The sequence below is a fragment of the Anarhichas minor genome, unplaced genomic scaffold, assembly GCF_050575085.1.
Source record: "Anarhichas minor isolate MPS153535 unplaced genomic scaffold, ASM5057508v1 ptg000045l, whole genome shotgun sequence".
Taxonomy (NCBI): domain Eukaryota; kingdom Metazoa; phylum Chordata; class Actinopteri; order Perciformes; family Anarhichadidae; genus Anarhichas; species Anarhichas minor.
The window spans coordinates 9097258-9112630 of record NW_027466491.1 but is presented as its reverse complement, the minus strand read 5'-3'; the positions used below and the strand labels follow the sequence as shown (position 1 = coordinate 9112630).

Below are 15373 nucleotides of genomic sequence, written 5' to 3'. Positions count from 1 at the left end.
TTGCCAGCTGAATCATTTCTCAGCAGTAGACGTGGTGCATTCAGCGATATGTTCATTAATTTACAGAAATGATGTTTCCTGATGAGTCGTCCTCACTAAATGAGTGCTAGGTGTTTGATGTGTGTTTGATGTGTGTGTGTGTGTGTGTGTGTGTGTGTGTGTGTACGCTGTGTGACGGTCGGTGTGTGTTTATGTGTCGGTAGGATGAGACAAAAGCCCCTTCAGCCCGCGGTGCCTGTGTGCCTGGCCTCTCTGACCCTGCCATTTGATTTGTTCCTCCATTGGCTCTGTTTATTTCTGCTCTTCCTGTTTGTGCTCAGCTGACCGTACGAGCTGTTCCTGTGAATGCTGGGTAAAGAAACGAATGATATATAAGGCGGGGTGTTGCTGGTTGTGGTGGGCAGGGCAAGGTGTCAAAGATCACACGGAGCAGCAGGAGACAGAAAAGACGGCTCTCGACCACAGTGCTAACATGTCAACAGAGATTAAACTAGTTTATTATTTTCAAAGAGGAAAAAAAATTACGAAACAAAAAAGCAGTCATATTTTACACTAGTGATTATTATTAAATTTTTACAACCATTCAGTCTGCATAACATAAAGAAATAATTCTACATCTTTGTTTATTTCGTATTTTTGGTACTCTGATTTATACATACAAATAACAAATACAGGAACTTTTTTCACAATGCATATAATCTGTGGGCAGGAAGAAAGTCTTTCAGGTGAACAAATTTTGTGTGTGCGTGCGTGCGTGTGTGTGTGTATGTACGTGCACGAGTCAACACAAACCAATTGCCCGAGACCTATAGCACATCCAAAAGTAAAAACAAAAAAAGAAGAGACGTCATTTCAGCCGGAGCCGCAGACTCTCTGCAAACTTAATGCAACACAATTCACGCAGGCGAAAAACCGAGGCCTGCCCTTTCTCAAGAGTCTCCTCGCCTCCTCCTCCCTTGTTTCCTTTCCTCTGGGACTCTCCTCCCTCGTCTCTCCTACTCGTACCCTTCTCGTCGTTAGCTGCCCAGGGGCATGTTTCCTTTTTTATTTTTCTCACTAAATTAAAAAGTCTTCATTAAATGTACTGTATTTCATACAATTTGTACAAATATATTCAACGTGTGTCTCTCCTCATCTCCAGCGTGAGGAGGAAGAGGAAGATGAAGAAGAAGGGGAGTGTGTGTGTGTGTGTGTGGGGGGGGCGGGGGGGGGGGGTGTTTTCCTGTTACACAGGTGCAAAGTGAAGAGAGGCGGGGTTAGGGTGAGGTCGTTGTAAAAGTTTTTTCAATGTTCTTGTGATGTTCGTGTGTGGAAAAAAAATGGCTTTTTATACACAAATGGAGCTCCTTATCGTGTGGATCAGCTGGGAGGGCAGCCTCAATGTGGCGGCGGTGGCGGCGGCTTGAGGAGAAAATATTCTTTCTCTCGCTGGTTGGAGGGAAAGCAAAATCCCCCCCCCCCGGAGACCAGCGCGCCACGGTCAAGTCTGCAAAGCATTCACATCGCAGAGGTACACTTTGATTTTATAAAAATAAGATACAACTGAGGACAAAGGAGCCGAAAGCCTGCTGATCTCGCGCCGCAGCTTGGTGATGGTGGGACAAAACGGGGGAGGGGGGCTGGGGTCGGGCCGAGGAGCGGTTCATTTGTCTTTTAGGATATGGAATCAGAGGTACCGAGGGATGTGGTGGTGGTGGGCGAGGCCGAGGGCGCTGCGCGGGGGAGACCTAACCCATGGCTGTGACCATACTGGAAGGGTGGTGGGGGGCGAATGAGAGGCCGGAGGAGGGGTGCATGGGTGTGGGGGTGCTCAGCATGTGGCCGGAGTGCGAGAAGGGTGGGAATGAGGACATGTGGCGGGACAGGGCGGCCGGGCTGAAGGAGCTGCTCTTGTCCATCAGGCTCTTGGAGTAGTCGTCCATGCTGTCTTGGGACTTTTTGCTCTTCTTGGACTTGCTGGACATCTTCCTGTTCCTGGTCTGGATGCCTTCCTTCTTCATGGTCAGAGGTCGGTTGATCTGCTCTCGAAAGGAGACAGAGAATATGGCAGATTAGTATTTTGTCGCAACGTGTGCGCGGCGTCGCGTTCACACAGGATAGAACTCTTAAAAAGACATCGTGGCTCCATTTACATTAAGCAACACAATAATAATAAAAAAAAGAATCCTTAAGTGAAGGGAGTTTCAAAATAAGACAGAAGATGTGGCACAATCTCAGCTTTTAGTTTCCTCTTTAGATTCTGGGGTTTTGGGGAGACATATTTGTGTGTGTGTGTGTGTGTGTGTGTGTGTGTTGGGGTGGATTTAAATGTTGATTAATTTAAGCTGAACTGTATCTGAGGCTGCGACCGTGCCAGAGAGACAGAGAGAAAACGGGGAAGATGTAGAGAGAGAGACTGTGTGCAGAAACGGCCTGGCAGGGACACATGGCCACGACGACCGCCGGCCTCGGCCAAGTCCTCCTCTCCACCTTCCTCCTCCTCCTCCTCCTCCTTGACCGCGTGGCCCGTCTCCTGGCCAAAACGGGGCCACAGCTGCCATATTCCAGCGAAGGTTTAGCCGAGAGCTGGATGATGGAATTCAGGGCCGGATTACGAGGAGAGAGGTGGACGAGGCCGACTGGCTTCCTGATCTCGGGGAACCGGGAAGCGGGAGGTTCTCCTCCTGTCTTGAGACGCTTGCCCACTTTCTTCACCGGCTCTTTAAGCAGAGCGGCCCGGATGATCGGTGGAGGGCAGAGATCTGTGGTTTTGTTCTCTGAGATGTGGGTGACTCTCTCTGCCTTGCTTCCAGCTCTGAAGGCCACGCTACGCCCACCTACTGCAGGTCAGCCCCCCCCCAGAGCTCTTTAAAGCTGAGACGTCTACCGTCTCACAAGAGGGAAGAAGCCCCGGGCCCTCCGGGCTGCCGCCGCCTCGGCACATCAACCAAAGAGCCGAGCCAAGGCGTTTGAGTCAATGACCGCCGCAGAAATACGCAGTGCAAGCCCCTCACATCCTCTTTCCCCAAACACCAGCAGCTAACCACCAGACCCCCCCCCCCCCCCCCCCCCACACACACACACACTCCTGAGCAGAGGTGTCAAAGCCAAACACTTCAGTCAGACACAAAGACATCTCTTCACACGCGGTGACTCAAACCCCTGATTACTAAAGATAGCCTGTCTGGCAACTCTTTTTTGTTTTCACACGCGTCTTATCTAGACTCGGGTGTTTTCGGCACACGAGGACTTCGCTAAACTCCCCATGAAGAATGTGGAATTTGTTTCAAAGGGAGCGAGCCCCAACACAGAAGTCCGGATTTACCCTAGAATAAACTCCCAATCTACGCCGAGGGTCGGGGTCAGTTCAGATGCTAATCTTTTTTTTTTTTAAACCCCCTGGTCCGAATGTGCTTCTGCTGCGCCTGTAGCTATCTGCCAAAAGTAACAAAATGATTTAACAGGGAGCGCTTGCGTGACAAGCAGGGCAGCAGAGCAGGATACTCTTCCTCTGACACACAGAGGGGAGGGGGGGGGGGGAATATGCAACCTCTATCTGTTGTCTGAGAGAGGCGAAAATATTACCTGCATGTGGCCTCAGAGCAGTTAGCCTGCTTCTTATTATTATTAGTTTCAGCCACAATGGCTGTTTGATTAAAAGTGACAGCTTTGTGAACAGGAGAGGAGAGCGAGAGGGGGGGGGGAGAGAGAGAGAGAGAGAGAGATAAACGAGTCCCTGGGGTTTTCAGATTGAGGATGTGAAATGATGTGGTGAGGCGCTAACCAAACCCCAAAACGAATCAGGCGGATTGGTGGTCAGAGGGGGGGACTCAGAGTCCCTGGCGCGCGTGGAACCAAACGGCTAGAAATAAGAAGAAAAAAAAAAATCGGCCTGGAAATTAATCGAATTTTAATTAAGCCCCCCCCCCTTCTTTAATATTCAAAAGAAAGGCGGCTGCGGGCTTAGTTCACTTCGGTCTTATACATTTTAGATTCGCACTTACTGCCAATAAATCATATTAATTCTACAGTATTTGTTATCGCCGTGCCCCGGAAAGTCTCTGCAGGGACGCGTCCGATATTCAGAGGAGGAGGAGGAGGAGGAGGAGGAGGAGGGAGGAAAAGGTGGCCGGCAGGACGTGATGAGAAAGACGTAACGATGGAGCTGAAGCGGTGCGCGCGCTGACTTGTCGGTATGACTTCCTATGGAAGCTTTATTACTTACATTGTGCAGTTTGTAGTACAGGCCGCAGGCGTTACACACCGGGTCCCCGTTGGCGTTTCTCCGCCACAGCGTCGTCGTTGTCGTCTGGCAGTTTGCACACGACGTCCCCGCCCGTCTGGCCGCGGACTGCACGACACAACACACAAGGAGGGAGAGAGAGCCCAAAAAACGTCACATGACCACGTAATGACCCAATCAACAAGCAGCTTTATTCTGACACGTTTAACGCCGAGTTTCAGGGGTGTCATTTCTTTTAGAAAGCACTGAAATGCAGATGGAAATTGAGCGTTTTATTTGGAAATGTAGCTACTTCCGGGGCTCTGAGTTAGGATATAGCTCAGGAGGTTAAATACATCAAGATACATTTGGTCTTTTAGGGTGTCTTTGTGTCATGGCAGCCCTGTATACATGGCGCCTTACATCTCTATAAATGCAATAAAGAAAGTATTTATTTTCTTTCATTGCAGATTAAAAGCATTCTTTATTTTCACTCATGTGCATTATGTAAAGCTATTTAAAACCCTTGCTGGTCAATAAAGGCTTTATTGTGACTGTGCATACACTCTTAATGTCCACCCATAGGAATTAATATTCTGCATTCAGTGCAAGCTAAAAAAAATAGTTTCAAATAAAGACAGAAATAGCAAAAACAGAGCTGCTTTCACTCGAGGCTAAAAATAGAGCACATACCTCCAGGAGAATAAATATTTACAGAAGACATAAAGAGCAGTGGCTTGAAATGGGAGAGCTATTAAATCTGATTAAATCCCCCCCCCCCCCCTTAAAGTTCGTCTTTGTGTCACGAGGGCTTGTTTTAAACGTCGACCTCGTGACGTTAAACAATAGAAGTGAAGAGGAAGGGCCTGAACATATAGATTCAAACACGGGACATTGTGGGTAGAAAATATGAATACATCATGCAGTGAAATGAACCATATGAGCATATAATTGCACGCCAATTAAAAGCATAATAATGGAAAAATAAAAAAGGTGGATATTTTTAGCTCCGCTGCAGGCTACCACGCAGTGAAAGTCATGTCTTCCCATGGATTTAGCTGCCTGTCTCGCGGCCCAGCTCGCTGCAGTGGCTTGACATTGATGTTATAATCTCTAAAAAAAACAATCAATAGACAGGTGACCGCAAAGGACACACGTAACGTAAAGGGACTACATTATCTCGGGGAGGGATTTCCAATTATACACACGTGGTGGCCTAATAACCCCTGCTGCTGCTGTGTGCTGCGAATAACCAATCAGATTGGAGGAATAAGCCTCTTTAAGTCCATATATGATGTGTTTTGTGTCTGCTTCTGATATTTACTTTCATTGTATTTTCTTCTTTCACCCTCTTGATTTTTTTTTTGATTATGCCAATTCACCAAACCCTTAAATAACTTCAATTTATCTGCCATTAAAACGTTAAATATGAGCAGACAAGATATCAGTTGGTCGGTGTGATTAATTATTACACAAATGGTAATAAATCCTCCTCTGATGTCTTTGGTCTGGCCTATAAATAACGTTTTTTTGCCCTCTATAAATAAAAAACGACCAGGTCAAATGTTGCGTGGCAATTACCCACCTGACCCGCGTATTTTAAGGAGAGATTCTAACACTAAACAATCTCAAGTCGTGACTCTGTGCTGGCCTGGCTCGGACTCCGCAGCCCTATGTTTTGACTGGGGAAGCGGGTGTTGTTAAAAGCGACTTATCTACGCTGCTCAGACATCCGGCAGCCCTTTCCTGGGAAGTCAGGTTTTCACATTAGAGGCGAGGTGGAGGAGAGAAAAAGGTCCAGAGCTGGACTGGACGGCCATCTTTGCCTCAAGAGATGTTTTTTATATTTCTATTTTTCATAAGAAGGCATGGGGGGGAACTCCTCTAAAGCTCGCGAGGGGGGCTTTCCCTAAAAATAACTGCAAAAAAAAGCTCCACCTGAAGCAATCGTAAGAATTGCAGCAAATGTGTCCTAAATACTAGAATGTCAAAATAATGTTCATATGATGGAGCTCATTGTGCGTTGTTTTTTTATTAATGCAGGCCGGCAGCCACAACTCTTTAACGGAGGCAATGCATCTCCAAAATACACACATAGGCCTATTGTTTAAACAGAATACTGTGAATCAATGACAATTTTAGCAAATAAAAAAATAGCATCGTCATTGCATTTATTAAAAAAAAAAAAACTGTGCAGTTTTTTTCTATGGTAGTATCTGAAAACAGAGACCTGCACTTGTCGAGTCAATTTCCTGCAGCTAATAGGCCTACTTCTTCCTGGATAGGGGAAAAACAGAGAGAGAGACGGAAATGTCATCAATAGAGAAATGTGGTGGAGACGTACCAGCCGCCGCTTGGGTTTGATGAGAGGGCGGTTCTGCCCGTTCATCTTGTGATAGAGTCCGCAGGCGTTACACAGATAGTGACCCGTACCGTCCCGCCTCCACAGCGGAGTTGACGTGGCCCCGCAGTTCACACACTCTCTACCTTCTGCAAGAGCCAACACACGCACACGCACACGCACAAACACACGCACAGAACATGGAGACAGTGCCCAGGTCAGTTGGTCCTTAAAAATAATTGTTGATGCATGTAAATTATGTTGAAAACAGAAAAGGTTGTGGCATTTATTTTTCTTATAAAACATGAAATAAAAGCATCAACATCATTTACAATAATGTAACATTGCAAATGACTTCTACTGCAGCAGTTATTTTATTTATAACACACACATACACACACACACACACACACACACACACAGTACACACACGTGAAGTGTTGGTGGTGAACACAGCAGTTGTGTTAAGGTCCATAAGGTCGATTTTATTTTCAATATCTCAGAAAATCTTCAACTATACGTGTCCTGTGACAGGATTCTCAGACTAAGCAAAATACACTTTGGTCCTTGAGAAAAAAAAATAAAAACATCGAATAGATCAGGCCTTCTTCTTTCTTTCATCAGCCAATCTCTCATTTTGATAATAATAGTTATTATTAATAATAGTGTATGTATATTATGTATTTTAACAGGCTGTGTCCTTTGTTTTGGGCTGATTGAGATGGTGTTCATGTTTGACTGGCTCTTCTCTAGTGACACCGACAGGTGAGACGCGCACTAACAGTTTGATAATGAACGGGCCTGAAACTGAAACAAGGGCGCTGCAGCCACAGTCGGATTATTTGAAAGCAGAGACTCACACAGGGATTTTTGTTTTGTGCAACGCCGAGAGCATTTTGCATTTTCATGCAGCCGCACTTCCCCTTTTTTTCTGCGAGATGCAAAAATATAAAGCTCGACTTCTTCACACCGAGAGAGAGAGATACATCAGTCCGGGTTGTGCCGCGTTTTGACGGACAGACATGAAGTCTCCTTGACGAGTGTGAAGTTGAAGTGTGTGTGTGTACGCAATACTCATCAGATCGGGAAATATCTTAAAACGCATATTATCTCACATTATCCTCGAATTAAAAATCTTTATTTGCATTAAGTGTGTGATGTTGAATAATCCCGATGATATGCATCAACTAATCCACTGTTTTCTATAGCCGCTGATATTAATCTCATTACAAGAAAAACTGCTTTTCAGCAACCTTTAAAATAATTACCCCCGCGCTCACAATTTAGAAAATATCTCCCCACACTCGCTCTTTCCCTCCCCTCCCTCCGCGGTTCGTGCACTCTGCCACGGCGACGGCTCACCCGCTCTTTTCCCTGTGAATGAACGAGCAGCATCCGGTGCTCTACCGCTGGGTAAACAATGCAACTGTGGCGCGCACTGGTCTGACAGTAATGGGATTATCTTAAACATATAAACGGGGCGACACAGCCCAGAGAGCTGGCTTCCCCTCTGTCTCTCTGTCTCTCTCTGTGTGTGTGTGTGTGTGTGTGTGTGTGTGTGTGTGTGTGTGTGTGTGTGTGTTAGTAGAGGAAGAGGAGAAAAAACGACCTAAATTAATCTAAAGCTTTCAACTCTGAACTCTGTTGAGGATTTTATTTTAGTTGAGGGAAAATATCCAATGAAGTCTGAGAATTAAATAGTTTTAAATTGTATTCTTCTATTTTTTACTCAATGTATTTATTTTAATGTTTAATTTAAAGCCGATTCATATTTTTATTATTAATATTGTTGTTGTTATTATGTATTAATATCTTTAAATAATTTTGTTATTTAAAAAAATATGTTTTATTATTATATCTATAATTATTATCAGACGATGAAATAAAGAGCTTTGAGGCATGTTAATGCGCCTGTTTAGAGTACAGGTCGACCTGTATGGCCTTTAGCTCCAACAAAAAGAGCTTGTTCATGAGAGGGATGAATGAGCTGCTCATGGGAATTTTTTTTTTTTAGTATGAGATTAAACATGGCTGATCATTAAGGCTGCAAATCTGGGGAATAATGTTAGATCAAAAGGGAATGTAATAAAGCGCAGCCTACCTGAACAGGACCTTGCTTTTGGTCTTGTTTTGGAACCATAACTAGAAGATGACCCACCTATCAGGCTACTTGGTGGGAAGAGGCCTGGGCCGTATTCGGGGACATAGGATGGGTATGTGGCGATGGGGTGGTGGTGGTGGTGGTGGGCAGAGGATGACCCTGCTCCGATTGATGCCACGCTCCGGCTGTGAGCAGACTCCAGTTTCATACTCTCGGCCAGGGTCACCTGGTACTTTATGCACTCTTTATCCTCCTGCCGCCCGGAGCTGGTCCCCGGGGTGGATATGCCCGGGTCCGGGGACACGTCTTTCGGCGGGGTCGGGGGAAACGTGAAGAGGTGCGGACTGGAGTGACCGGTGGACAGGGAGGAGGAGGAGGCCGGGGGGTAGACGGACAGGCTGGTCGGGGAGCCGTGGTGCAGGGGGTTCTTGGGGAAGGGGCTCAGGTTCCAGGGAGAAGTGCTGTGGTGCGGGGCGATGCCTTTGCTCCCCTCCAGCCAGGGCAGAGAGCCGTGCAGTAACGAGGGACGGCACACCTGGCTACCTGGGGCAGCACAGAAACACAAGAAACCATCAACAACCTGACCTCAGTCCGCAGCCACCATAAAAACACTGCCATAGCTGTAGGCCTGAACACACACTGAAAGATGAAACATGAGCACACATTTACGCACTGATTTACCAAACACGTTTACATTTTATTATATGCAACACAGCGATTTAATTTGCCTCCAGCTGCTCTTTCAAAAAATATTTTCCATCGACATTCTGCTGCCGTCTAGAAATCATCGGATCCCCTCTAATGCAGAGAAAATGAGTTTCGTGTGGCCACGTACGTGCACGATTCTGCCCCTTTTTTGCCTTCTCCACTAAACAGGCCTTCATGCGACTGAATACTTGTAATTCAGAAAGCCTCAGAACAAACAGCGTCGTGATTGACGGCTGAGGAAGTTAAGGTCTACAATAAAGGGAACTCCACAAATGACTGCGTGCCTGTGAATGGCACACATTATGATGAAGATAAATATTGTGCACGCGCTCAGAAGTCAAAACATGCTACCGAACGTTCCCAAAATATTCTCCTTTTTTTAAAATATGTCTGTGCCAACACGTCTATTTGTTTAACTCATAAATCGATTGGTTTTGGGGGAGAAAAAAACAAATTACGCACGGGCTGTTTGAAAAACGTCTGACAGCTCAATGTAGCATTTTTGTTCGTGTTTGTGAAGTTCACAATGTCACATAAGCGGAGGACAGAAACCAAAGACAAACTGGAGGTAAACCATCCGTATTCACGGCGTGGTTTCACGACACTTTACGCTCTCAGGTTTTTTAAGACGAAGTCAGCTTGGGCCAAAACCGAAACCCGGTCTGGATCCCAATCAGATAATACAAATAATTCCAAACGCAGTGACAGTAATTGAGTATCTCATGCGGGGAGGGGAGTCCATTACGCACAGGGATCCAACCCGGATAATGTGCACATTATTAAATAAAAGGCCTAAAGAGGCCGTTTACTTACTGTGTGGAGGAGGAGGGTACCTCTGGACGGCTCGGACAGAGTTTCCATAGTACGGAGAGACGTGGTTCCCCTGTGCGTCGATATTAAACAGTACATCCACATCGTCAGCGAGCTGATACTGCGAAGGGTCCATGTATGAGTGGCCGAGGCCCGGGTGATGTGAGCCGGGATGCTGCTCGTTCAACACCGCGGGATGATGGCTCATCCATCGTGGCTGGTCCGCACTTACTTCCATCGCTTTGCTTTTTTATTTTTCTTCTTTTTTTCTCTTTAGTAAATGTTCATGCGCGGCGAAGCAAACTGGTACAAGTCAAGATAAGAAAGAATCAGTCCCAAATCCGTGTTTCCTTTCTTGGGGGGTTAAATCCACAGGTTCCGCGCTTGCTTCCGATCACCTGGAGACAGAGAGGAGCATTTAGTCTTATTTTCTCAAAATTGTTCACATGCAGCACGAATAAAACAGACTTAAATGAATTCACCCGAGTTTCATTTTTAACAACAACAAAAAAAGATATTTAAACACGAAACATACCCCACATTGCAAATGCAACAAAAAATGTTTGTCATATAAATACGTCCAAAATGGAATCCAGTCCCACGAACTTCTTCCTCTTACGGAAAAAAACAAACAAAAAAAAACACAATGTCTTTCAGCCCGGCTCAACAAGTATGCAGGGTTTCTGTGCGGGCGCAGGGCTCGTTTGCAGCGGGCGGCTTCACTGCACACTGACCAGCACCAGCGAGTTAAAGTCACTGATCAAATCTCTGTTTGTGTGCAGTTGTAGCCTCTCCATTAACTCCGCTCCCCTCTCTCTCTCTCTCGTCTGTGTGGCTGCTGCTCGCTCAACCTTGCTTTACCTCTCTCTCTCTCTCTCTCTCTCTCTCTCTCTCTCTCTCTCTCTCTCTCTACAGCTCCCCCTTTTTTTCTCTCTTTTTTCTTTTTTTTTTTACAGTGAAGGCATTCTTTCAGGATGGCGCCAGGCAGCTCAATGCTTGCAGACAGCTGTGGCGCGACGCAACTTAAGGAGGGTCTGTCAGTGTCATCAGTTAAGGGGAGGGGCCTGCCCTAATTGAATATAACGTGAGCCAGGAGGGATGCAGAAGTGCTGCAAGATTTCTTTATTTTTGCAATGACCTTGCCAATATATATATATATATTATTAAAATGGAGATACTTTTTTTTACTTAGGCCTCATAAAACTTTACACCCAAGTTATGCATGTCAAAAAATACAATTAAACATCCACCCCTCATAAAAAGCATCTGAGCCAATAAATTAAAATAAAAGCAGTAAAAATATTAATGATTTTTGGCTCTTAAAGTCTGCCGTAGAGAGAAAAGAAAGAGGCTGCAGCAGAGCCTGTTGCTCCGGGCCAATGGCAGGTTGCAGGACGTTTATAGGCTCTTAAAATCTGTGACAGTGCGTCCTCTCGCGGTGACAGGCGCATTATTCTAATGGCAGATCCGAGTTGAGCCGATCTCCTCACCGTGAAGCGGGCGCGCGGACAAGGACGCCTGAGAGACTGAGCCTCCTCAAAAAATAAATAAAAATTAGAAAAAAACCTAATGTAGGCCTTTACTGTCTGTCAGTTAACTCACCAATATCTGTGCAATAACCTCCTCTCAGACTGACAAGCAACAATGGCTCATGTCATTATTTATTCAAAACAGTGCATTAAATGTAACACGATATTTATTTTATGTCTGAAAGGTCCAGTTTGGCTTCTCCATATTCCGACAGATTGGCAGTGTGTGATAGTAGAGTGTGCGTGTGTGTGTGTGTGTGTGTGTGTATGGTGGGGGCAGCCGCGGCGACGCCACTGGATGTGACGTCACCGCGGTGTGTAAAAAAAAAAAGTCAGGAAATGAACCCCCTCCGCGGCGCGCCGGTTGGAAAACAGGCAGCGGGAGCGCGCACGCCCTTGCACCACGTAGGTATCAGCAGCAGCAGTATACTGTGACGGAAACATCAGGTAGGGTCGGTTCAATGTGGGGGTTTGATGCCTCCGCACCAACAGGCATAAAAATAGTCAGATAAAGATTGTATTTTAATCATTTTAAACACAAGGCCGCGCGCTCAGGTGACGACTCCAGTTTGTGTTTTATTCGACTAATTCCCAATGTGCCCCGCCCCCTTTCTTTTGATATCGAGGCTGTTCTCAGCCGGGCGCGTGGGAGCACAGGCTGAGCGAGACTTGGCAAAGCGTCGTTATTTTCCCTTCTCCAGGATAGACCTACCTGGAGAGAGTGGGAAGGAGGAGGAGGGGGGGCGTTCCGCACTCAGGAAAAACCTGAGACTGAACTTGGATGCAAACTGCTGTAGCTTCCATTGTCAAGCTGTCAGCGGACTCGTGTAATTATCCTCTTGAAAAGTCTCTCGCAGCCATTATCCACAAAGTGCCCGTTATAGGTGCTCAGAGGCAACACATGACGGTGAATGTAGCCTAAAATCCCGATTATGTTTTTTTTTGTATTTTTCTTTTTGTTTCTTGACTGGATGTATCCGCGCTTAGAGAACGGGACATGGAAGCCATCCCATGACTCGATTCCCAAGCCTCGGTGTCAATAACGCTGGAGCTTATTCAGCACCGGAATAAGACATGGCTCGCTTAAAGGAAAAAGAAAGTTGTCATTTATAATCCCCCCCCCCCAAAAAATAAACCTGTCTTCACGGAGGGAGAAATAGTGGCTTCACTTTCCTTTTTCTCCGCCACTGTGTCGAGAACGAGCCCCCTGCGTTGGTCTATTTTTTTAAGTTAATGGCCTACAAATAGCAGCGCTTGTTGTGCGTAAAACGTTGATTCACAAAGGCCGGCGAGGGGCCAGTTCGTCTTTTGATGACAGAGATATGTGATTATGTCAGACGGCTCTGATTAAAATCAAGACATGGCACAGTTTCTTTCTCTACATTGAGGCAGAGAATTTAAGACACGAACGGATTATTCCATTGCCAGTGTGGAGGATGAAATGTTTTAGATAACGTCTGTGTGTGCGTGTGTGTGTGCGTGTGTTTACTTTGTCCCAACTTCCTGTGTGTGACCTCATCAGCAATTACAATCATTGTTTTTCCTCATAAATAATAATTTCCTTCCGTCAGCTGATGAATCAGAGATCAGGGAGATTAAAATCACACAACAATAACACATTATAATAGTAATAAAACACCACCAGCCTACTACTACTCCAAGCTTAGAAAACCCGAGATAATACAAAAATATAATAAAGGTTTTGTTATATTTGTTTTTAAATAGCAGCACATGTAAATGCTTTTTAGAAACAAGAGCAGGGACAAGAGAAACCATTTTACCATGTTAATAATGAAGTGTGTGTGTGTGTGTGTGTGTGTGTGTGTGTGTGTTACTATTTCACTAAGACATCAAAAGCTTTGTTATCTGGGTGCCATTTTTTTTAAACTGTCCAAATAATAAGCCACTATATCCTTTCATCTTGATAGTCAAAATAAGAAGTAAAAATAAAAATAAATAAAATGGCGAAAATACAACTGAAAGGATTTATATAAAGAATGAAATAAAGAATAAAGAGAGTGTAACGCTGTGTATACAACAATGAAGATGTCCAGTCACTGATTACAACAGGCGCGAGTCATGCTGTATAATAGTGATACATATATATATATTACTGGTTAGATGCTCTTTTATATACATGTTGAAACCAGGCTAACGAGCCTTTATGTTACTGTTCTTACCCCCGTGAGTCATTTGTCACCTTTCTAAAGTCTTTTCAAGAAAAAGCTGCTTCTGTTATTCAGTCAGCATGTGAACCGACTCGGCTTCTTAGAACAAAACGAAGGCGTCAAATTCTGCTTGTCGAGCGCGTGAAACCTGACGTGGATTTCCTAGAATGATTAAAATGAGAACCATAGGCTGGAGCACAAATCTGCTTTTTCTTCGAGTGTAAAAAAAACCGAAGTAGCAGTTCGTATTTTGTGTCATTCAAAAACAAAACGGTCTGCCAATAGACTGCCTCGCGATGCTTATCAGTGTCTATATCGCCTCGCGCCAGACGCACTGATGTAATCTTTCATTTAGCGTACAGGGCCTTTTCACCTCTTAGCCTCTGGATCCCCGACAGAAACAAAGTCATTCATAAATTCAGCTAATTTATTAATTCTGGTGTAAACATGACAGGTTATTAAATTGACTGAAATTAAATCAGAGCTCAGAAGTCACTCACATTTGTAAAGCCTCTCATAACAAAACAAAACACTAAAACAAATCAAATGTACCTGCTGCCCCTCTTTGTCCCGCTCAAGGCTGACGGTGTGTGTTTGTAATATATTAATAGTTTAATAACATCACAACATTAAATCTAACACAAGTCAACAGTTTTCGAACGACAAATAAAATTGATAAAAAATAAACATGAAGAAATTAAAGCTGTTTTGTGAATCAATACAAAGGTGCACAAGCTCCATCCATGCAAATAACCGTTGAAGCTCTTGGCCCTTGACAGTGCGCGTGTGATGCCCTTAATTTGGCATCCTATTCATTCTGTCTCTCACTCTCTCTCTCCCTTCCTCCTTCTCTCTCTCTATCTCCCTCTCTCTCCATTTCTCTCTCTCTCTCTCTCTCTCTCTCTCTCTCTCTCTCTCTCTCTCCGCCATATCAAGACGTATCGACCAAAGACGAGATGGAGGAAACTAATGAACGGGAAGGAAACGCAGCCTCAGCAAACCCGACTGCTTTTTTTTTTTATTTTTTTTTTTTATTATGACCCGCCGGCAAGGTAATCAGATCAATTTCGCGGCTCGTGTGGGATTCTGCCTGCATTCCGCCAACCTGAGCGGTGTAATAGGTCGTTAAAAACCCTCATCTGCGCTATATTTCGGTGTAGTGGGGGGGTCTGAGGTGGGTTAGCTAAATATTTGAGGAAAATACAGTTCAATACAATCCTAACATGACATGCGCGTTGGAGGTGGAAACGGCGACTCGTCGCAGGTGAAAGAAATAACGGGCACGTTCAGGTCAAACAGCAAGCAGCGACGTTAAAAAGGCAACAATGGCGGACGTTGTGGATATTGTAGCCAGTATTATCAACACCACAGCCCCCCCTTTTATTTTCATTCTTTGGCCTCAGCAAGTGCGCGGAAATAACCGGCAGTTTCCTCTCTGCAAATTATTTTATTTTCGTTTTTACTTCATTTATTTCCCACGTAAGCTACAGCGTGCACCAACCCGGTCACAAAAGT

The 15373-nt window shown here is 45.1% G+C and overlaps 1 protein-coding gene across 3 annotated transcripts; it reads right to left on the bottom strand.

Moving 5' to 3' along the window:
• Window positions 1-474: 474 nt before the first annotated feature.
• On the bottom strand, window positions 475-12373 carry gata3 (GATA binding protein 3). Of its 3 annotated transcripts, none has more exons than XM_076111895.1 (6): window positions 10697-12373; window positions 10165-10559; window positions 8644-9186; window positions 6546-6691; window positions 4201-4330; window positions 475-2018 (listed from the first exon to the last, which is right to left on the bottom strand). In XM_076111895.1, exons 2-6 carry the CDS (start codon window positions 10397-10399, stop codon window positions 1654-1656), a joined length of 1419 nt encoding a protein of 472 aa, XP_075968010.1. In that variant the 5' UTR covers window positions 10400-10559; window positions 10697-12373; the 3' UTR covers window positions 475-1653. The 3 variants fall into 3 exon arrangements, with proteins under 3 accessions (XP_075968010.1, XP_075968008.1, XP_075968009.1); XM_076111893.1 differs by having other exon boundaries at window positions 4205-4330; XM_076111894.1 differs by lacking the exon at window positions 10697-12373 and having other exon boundaries at window positions 4205-4330; window positions 10165-10654.
• Window positions 12374-15373: the final 3000 nt, after the last annotated feature.

Coding starts and splice junctions, on each gene's coding strand:
- gata3 (XM_076111895.1), bottom strand. CDS start 10,399: ATGGAAGTAAGTGCGGACCAGCCACGATGGATGAGCCATCATCCCGCG. Junction 6,692..8,643: donor AAAAGCAAGGTCCTGTTCAG/GTAGGCTGCGCT, acceptor TGGCTCTTGCAG/AAGGTAGAGAGTGTGTGAAC. Junction 2,019..4,200: donor CTACAAACTGCACAATGTAA/GTAATAAAGCTT, acceptor TTTCGAGAGCAG/ATCAACCGACCTCTGACCAT.